The 7,151-nt window shown below is 70.1% G+C and overlaps 1 protein-coding gene across 1 annotated transcript; it reads right to left on the reverse strand.

Moving 5' to 3' along the window:
• Positions 1-2,693: 2,693 nt before the first annotated feature.
• Positions 2,694-6,641, reverse strand: LOC126637621 (histone-lysine N-methyltransferase SETD1A-like). Its single transcript, XM_050310993.1, is given in 7 exon segments — positions 2,694-3,005; positions 3,093-3,230; positions 4,157-4,276; positions 5,016-5,108; positions 5,110-5,124; positions 5,250-5,422; positions 6,027-6,641. Coding segments are annotated over 7 exon segments (1,245 nt in total). The 5' UTR covers positions 6,559-6,641; the 3' UTR covers positions 2,694-2,831.
• Positions 6,642-7,151: the final 510 nt, after the last annotated feature.

Consider the following 7,151-nt stretch of genomic DNA (forward strand, 5'->3'; position numbering starts at 1 on the left):
GCGTCCCAGCACAGCGCGGCCCCAGCTCCCCCGTTCCACGAGCACAGAGGACACGGCGCTCTCCTTCCCCCAGCCCAGCACAGCCCCGCAAACGCCCCCCAGCTACCCCGTTCCACGAGCACAAAGCACACGGCACTCTCCCCCCCTCCAGCCCGGCACGGCCCCAAACACCGCCCAGCTCCCCCGGGCACAGAGGACACGGCGCTCTCCCCAGCACAGCAGCCCCAAACACGCCCCAGCTCCCCCGTTCTACGAGCACAGAGCACACGGCGCTCCCCCAGCCCTGCACAGCGCGGCCCCAAACACGCTCAGCTCCCCCCTTCCACGAGCACAGAGCACACGGCGCTCTGCTCCCCCCAGCCCAGCCCAGCCCAGCCCAGCCCAGCCCAGCGCGCCACGGCCCCAAACACGCCCCAGCTCGCCCGTTCCAGAAGAGGACACAGCGCTCTCCCAGCCCAGCACAGCGAGCACAGCACAGCGGTCCCAGCTCAGCCCTCACGCTCAAAAGCCGCAGCGGCACTGGCCCCACCTCGGCCCCACCCTCAGCCCCACCCTCAGCCTTCCAGCTCAGCCCCCGGCTCAGCCCCCGGCTCAGCCCCCACTCAAACTGCGGCAGCTGCGTCGGCCCTACCTGCCCTTGAATAGCGCGGGCCCGGCAGGGGCTGCCCAATCAGCACTCGAGGCCCTGCCCTGGCCCGCCTGCCACTGCAGCCCCGGCGGGCGCTGCTGGGGCCGGGGAAAGGCGGGGAAGCTCCAGGTCACGTCCCGTCCGGGAGCTCTCCCGGGACAAGGGGAAGGGGGGGCGGCGGCGGAGCCTGCGGGGACAGCGGCGTTCTTGGAGACGGGCAGGGAGGGGCCGGGCGGCCAGGGCGGGGGCCAGTGCGAGCCGGGGGCGGGGCCAGCACCATCCCGCCGCGTTTGGCTCTGGGCTTTGGGGTCCTTTTGGGCTCGATTTAGGTGCGGGTTTTGGGGGATTATGCACACTGTCCCGGGTCGCAGCCCCGCCCCAGCTCGCTGCACCTGCTGCGCTCCCCGCACCCCTTGCACTGCTGCAGGGACATCCCCCGGGGGGCTGCAGGACAGGCTGCACCGGGATGGCCCCGCCCGCTCTGCCCGCCCAGCCCGGCCCGGCCCGGCCCCTCCGCGCGGCCCCGCCCCCGTTCCCTCCGGGGCCGGTAGACCCGGTGTCCCCGTCCAGCGGGTACACCTCGTGTCCGTTCCCAGCGGGTACACCCGGTGTCCCCGTCCAGCGGGTACACCCGTGTCCGTTCCCAGCGGGTACACCTCGTGTCCGTTCCCAGCGGGTACACCCGGTGTCCCCGTCCAGCGGGTACACCTCGTGTCCGTTCCCAGCGGGTAGACCCCGTCTCTCTTTGCGTGAGGAAGACCTGTTGTCCGTGCCAACATCCCCCCCTCAGGACCCCCCTGAAATCCCACTGGCCCCCCTCCGGTCCCACAACCCCTTGGACCACCCCTCTCCCAACCCCCCCAAAAAAAACGATCTCAAGGCCATCCCAAAGCTCAGTGGCCACTTTATAAAAAGGGGGGCCCGGGGGCGCCCCCGTATCAACATATGTACAGGGGGAGGGGCATGTACAGCTATTTACACCCCCCCGGAATATGTACAGAGACAAGGGGGAGGAGGGGCGGCCCTGGGGAGGGGGAGGAGCAGGGGAGGGGAAGGGAACACCCCCACCCCCCACCCAGGGGGAGTCCCCCCCACTCAGACACACCCCGAGTTTCTACAAGAAACAGCCAAAAAAAGGGGGAGAAACGAGCCTTTTCCAAGGGGCGTGCGAGGGTGGGTGGGGCAGGCTGCTGTGATGGCCCCGTGATGGAATCGTGACATCCTCGTGTACATTTTGATGTCACGGGGGCAGCAGCGTCGTGGCCGGGGTGTGGGGGGGAAGGAGAGGTGACATCGATGACAGTGATGACATCACGTGCTGACCACGGGGGACGTCAACGGTGGCCCCTCGGTGGCTTAAATGTCCACGGCGCTGGACCCCCGGCCCCCCTCTCCTCAGGGCAGTCACGGTGTCCTCACATCGGCCACGGTGGCCTCCTCCCACAACCCCCACGGTGGCCACAAAGCCAACCTCGGTGGCCACGTCAGCTGCAGGTTGGCCCCTTTTGCCCACCACGGCGTCCTCGCGCCAACGGCTGCAGCTGCACCTCGGCCGTGGTGGCCCAACGCCCACCCTGGTGGCCAAACACTGACCCTGGTGGCCAAACACCGACCCCGGTGGCCTCGTGTCAACCTTGGTGGCCAAACACCGACCCTGGTGGCCTCGTGCCAACCTTGGTGGCCCAACGCCCACCCTGGTGGCCAAACACCGACCCTGGTGGCCTTGTGTCAACCTTGGTGGCCAAACACTGACCCCGGTGGCCTCGTGCCAACCTTGGTGGCCCCACGCCCACCCTGGTGGCCAAACACCGACCCTGGTGGCCTCGTGCCAACCTTGGTGGCCCAACGCCCACCCTGGTGGCCAAACACCGACCCTGGTGGCCTCGTGTCAACCTTGGTGGCCAAACGTCAACCACGGTGGCCAAACACCGACCCCGGTGGCCTCGTGTCAACCTTGGTGACCAAACGTCAACCACGGTGGCCAAACACCGACCCCGGTGGCCTCGTGTCAACCTTGGTGGCCAAACGTCAACCACTGGTGGCCAAACACCGACCCTGGTGGCCAAACACCAACCACAACGGCCGCGGGTCAACCCTGAAGGCCAAGGGCCAGCCAGGACGGCCGCGTGGCAACCCCGGCGGCCCAAACGCCAAATGCCAGCCCTGCCGCCCCTGTGGCCCCCTCCCAGCAGAGCCCCCCGCCCTAGTTCAGGGTGCCGCGACAGCTCTCGGTGCGGCACAGGCACGGGATCTTGGTGTCCTCGATGGGGAACTTGTAGTCGTAGGTGATCTCCTCGTTGACGCCGATCGCCTGCTTCGAGTAGATGACGATCTTCTTCTGCGCCTCGATGGTGATCACCTTGGCGTAGCAGTTGGGCTGAGGGGGGGGGCGACACGGGAGGGGTCAGCGGGGCCCCCCCCGGCGGTTTTGGGGACCCCCCCCCCCCGCCATCGCAGGCCTCACCGTGCAGCAGTGGTTGATGAACCGCGCCAGGTTCCCGCACTTGGTGGCGTCGATGATGGTGTCGTGGTCGACGCGGAACAGGTAACTGCTGCCGATGCCCTCCTGGGCGTAGCGCTTCTCCCGCATGTCCGCCACCACCTGGGGGGCACGGGGGTCACCGAGGGTGGGGGGACGTGAGCAGGGGTGACTGGGGGTCACCGAGGGTGGGGGGACGTGAGCAGGGGTGACCGGGGGTCACCGAGGGTGGGGGGACGTGAGCAAGGGTGATTGCAGGACACTGAGGGTGGGGAGGTGAGCAGGGGTGATTGCAGGGCACTGAAGGTGCTGGGAGGTGAGCAGGAAGTATTTCAGGGTTACTTCAGGGGGCGATTGGGGGTCACCAAGGGTTGGTAGGAGGTGACCAGGGGGTACTTCATGGTCACTAAGGTTGGTAGGAGGTGAGCAGGGGGTGCCTGGGGGTCACCAAGGGTTGGTAGGAGGTGAGCAGGGGGTGTCTGGGGATGACCAAGGGCTGGTAGGAGGTGAGCAGGGGGTGCCTGGGGGTCACCAAGGACTGACAGGAGGTGACCAGGGGGTGCCTGGGGGTCACCAAGGATGGTGGGAGGTGACCAGGGGTGCCTGGGGGTCACCAGGGGTGGTGGGAGGTGACCAGGGGGTGCCTGGGGGTCACCAATGGTGGTATGAGGTGAGCAGGGGGTGCCTGGGGGTCACCAAGGGTTGGTATGAGGTGAGCAGGGGGTGCCTGGGGGTCACCAAGGGTTGGTATGAGGTGAGCAGGGGGTGCCTGGGGGTCACCAAGGGTGGTAGGAGGTGACCAGGGGGTGCCTGGGGGTCACCAAGGGTTGGTATGAGGTGAGCAGGGGGTGCCTGGGGGTCACCAAGGTTTGGTATGAGGTGAGCAGGGGGTGCCTGGGGGTCACCAAGGGTGGTAGGAGGTGAGCAGGGGGTGCCTGGGGGTCACCAAGGACTGACAGGAGGTGACCAGGGGTGCCTGGGGGTCACCAGGGGTGTGGGAGTTGCCCGAGGATGCCCCGGGGGGCTGTGGGGCCCCGCTGGGTGCTGACCTGCCGGATGTTCTGCCCCACGTACTCGATGACCATCTCGTCGGCCGCGATGGGCTCCATGGCAAAGAGCCCCCACTCGTGGATGCGGCTCCGCCCGAACCGCAGCCGCTTCTTCCGGAACTGCCGGAGCACGAACGGGGTGGGAGCGACGGGAGAGCAGGACGAGAAGGACGGGGAGAACACGGATGTGACACGAGAGACAGGGACAACAAGAACAGCACGGATGTGACACGAGAGACAGGGACGACAGGAACAGCATGACGAGACGGGCACAGAGCCCACAGAGCCACCCAGAGCCCCCCATCCCACCCCAGGGTGCAGCCCCCCTTCCCAGAGCCCCCATCCCACCCCAGGGTGCAGACCCCCCTCCTCAGACCATCCCATCCCACCCCAGGGTACAGCCCCCCTCCCCAGAGCCCCCATCCCACCCAGGGTGCAGCCCCCGTCCCCAGACCACCCTGTCCCACCCCAGGGTGCAGCCCCCCTCCCAGAGCCCCCGTCCCACCCCAGGGTGCAGCCCCCCTCCCCAGAGCCCCCTATCCCACCCCAGGGTGCAGCCCCCCCTCCCCAGAGCCCCCTGCCCACCCCAGGGTGCAGCCCCCTGTCCCCAGAGCCCCCTGCCCACCCCAGGGTGCAGCCCCCCTCCCCAGAGCCCCCATCCCACCCCAGGGTGCAGCCCCCTGTCCCCAGAGCCCCCATCCCCCCAGGGTGCAGCCCCCTCCCCAGACCACCCTGTCCCACCCCAGGGTGCAGCCCCCTGTCCCCAGAGCCCCCGTCCCACCCCAGGGTGCAGCCCCCCTCCCCAGAGCCCCCATCCCACCCTGGGTGCAGCCCCCGTCCCCAGAGCCCCCCGTCCCACCTTGAGCTGGTTGAGCTTGAGCAGGTCGCTGTCGGGCAGCGCGGCCGAGCCGATGGCGCTGAGGAGCCGCTGCTCCGAGCGCCGCTCGGACAGGGACGCGGTTGGGGCCCTGGGGACGGGGACAGGCGGGCGCCGGGGCCGCGGCGTGAGGGGGCGCGGGGGGGTCCCCGCGGCGCCGGCCCCGCCGGGGGCTCACCTGGGTGTGGGGGCTCACTCTGGGTGTGGGGGGCTCACCTGGGTGTCGGGGGGCGCGTCGGGGTCGGGGCGGGGGCCGGGGCAGGGGTGCAGGTACCGCGCCTTCTCGCGCCGGCTGATGGGGTAGTAGCCCTCGCTGCGCGCGCTGCCCGTCCGGTGCTCCCGGCACTCCGGCCACCGGCGCCGGCGCCGCGGGCTGCTCGTCCTCGTCAGTGCGGGGCAGTCAAGGGGGGACAACTGAAGGGCCCTGGCCTCTTGTGACCCGATGTGACCCGACGTGACCCAACAGAACCCAGCGCGACCCGGTGTAACCCCACACCACCAATAATTTCCCTGACCCCGACCCGATGTAACCCCACACCAACGTCCATTTCCCTGACCCTGACCCTCCAACACCAACCATTTCCCTGACCCTGATCTGACCCTCCAACACCAACATCCATTTCCCTGACCCCGACCCGACCTAACCCCACACCACCAACCATTTCCCTGACCCCGACCCGATGTAACCCCACACCAATGTCCATTTCCCTGACCCTGACCCTCCAACACCAACCATTTCCCTGACCCCAACCCAACCCTCCAACACCAACACCAACGTCCATTTCCCTGACCCGACTCTCCAACACCAACGTCCATTTCCCTGACCCTGACCCGACCCTCCAACACCAACGTCCATTTCCCTGACCCCGACCTTCCAACACCAACATCCATTTCCCTGACCCCAGCCAAAGCCCAACACCCACCCCCACATCCCCAACACCCGTCCCCACATCCCCACCTCCCAGGCCCCCTCCCCGTGGCTCCCAAGGATATCGGTGTGGTGCACCCAGTGGGTGTCGTTGAGCCAGTGCGCGGCCCCGTCCTGCTGCAGCAGCCGCTCGTAGGTGAGGCGCAGGTACCGCGCGTCCTCGGCGTCCAGCCCCGCGCTCCAGATGTCGTACAGGATCGTCATCTGCTCGAACTCGCTGCGGGGGGCGAACGCCGGCTCCGGGGGCGGCGAGGACCCCCCCCCGCGGGGGCGCAGCCAGCGCCTCGCCCCCCCTTCCTCCTCGTCGTCGTCGTCGTCGTCGTCCACGTCCTCCTCGTCCTCCGTGCTGGTTTCATCCTCGTCGTCGTCGCTGTCGCTGGAGGACGAGGGCGGGGGCGGCCGGTGCCGTTTGCGCCGGGGCGGGGGCGGCGCCGGGAGGGTCCCGGGCTCTGCACCGGGCGGGGGCAGCTCGGCCACCACCTCCTCGGGCGCCTCGAGCACCTCGGCGGCCGTGGGTTCCAGGCACAGAGCGGCGGGCGCGGCGGCGCTGCCGGGGGGCGCGGGGGCGGCCTTGGGGGGCCCCGCCCGGGCCGGCATGGCGTAGTTGTGCTCCAGCAGCACGGGGGGGTCGCGGGAGGGGTGCTGGAGGCACGTCCTCCTCGTCTTCTTCCTCCTCCTCCTCCTCGCTCGTCGTCATCGCCCTCGTCGCCGTCGCGTCCTCGTCGCCTCGCTGCGCCGCCGCGGTGAGGGCGATGGTGGCCAGCACGGCCAGGTCCCCGCCCTGGGGCCCCGCGCCAGCTCCAGCAGGGACGTGGCCTCCAAGTGCTCGGCGGGCGGGCGGGGCGGGGGCGCCGGGGCGCGCGCCCGCCCGGGTCCTCGGCCCCCAGCTCTTGACGAGCGAGGCGTGGTCGGCCGGCAGGTTGGACACGCGCGGGCGGCCCCGGGCGCGGGCGGCGGCGCTGGGGTCCCGGCGCGCAGGGGGGGGCGGGGGCGCGGGGGGCGCCGGGGCCGCGGGGAGGGCCGGGGCCTCGGGGCGGCGGCGGCGGCGGCGGCGGGGGCGGCACGGGCGGCTCTTCGGTCTTGCGGCGCTTCTTGGGCGGCGGCAGCAGCGGATCGGCGACGAGGGGCGCGGGGCCGGGGGCTCTGTGGGGTGGGGAGATCAGTGGGGCTGGGGGACACCCCTGAGCAGA

The sequence above is a fragment of the Myiozetetes cayanensis genome, unplaced genomic scaffold, assembly GCF_022539395.1.
Source record: "Myiozetetes cayanensis isolate MyiCay16 unplaced genomic scaffold, myiCay2020 scf1550, whole genome shotgun sequence".
Classification (NCBI taxonomy): Eukaryota; Metazoa; Chordata; class Aves; order Passeriformes; family Tyrannidae; genus Myiozetetes; species Myiozetetes cayanensis.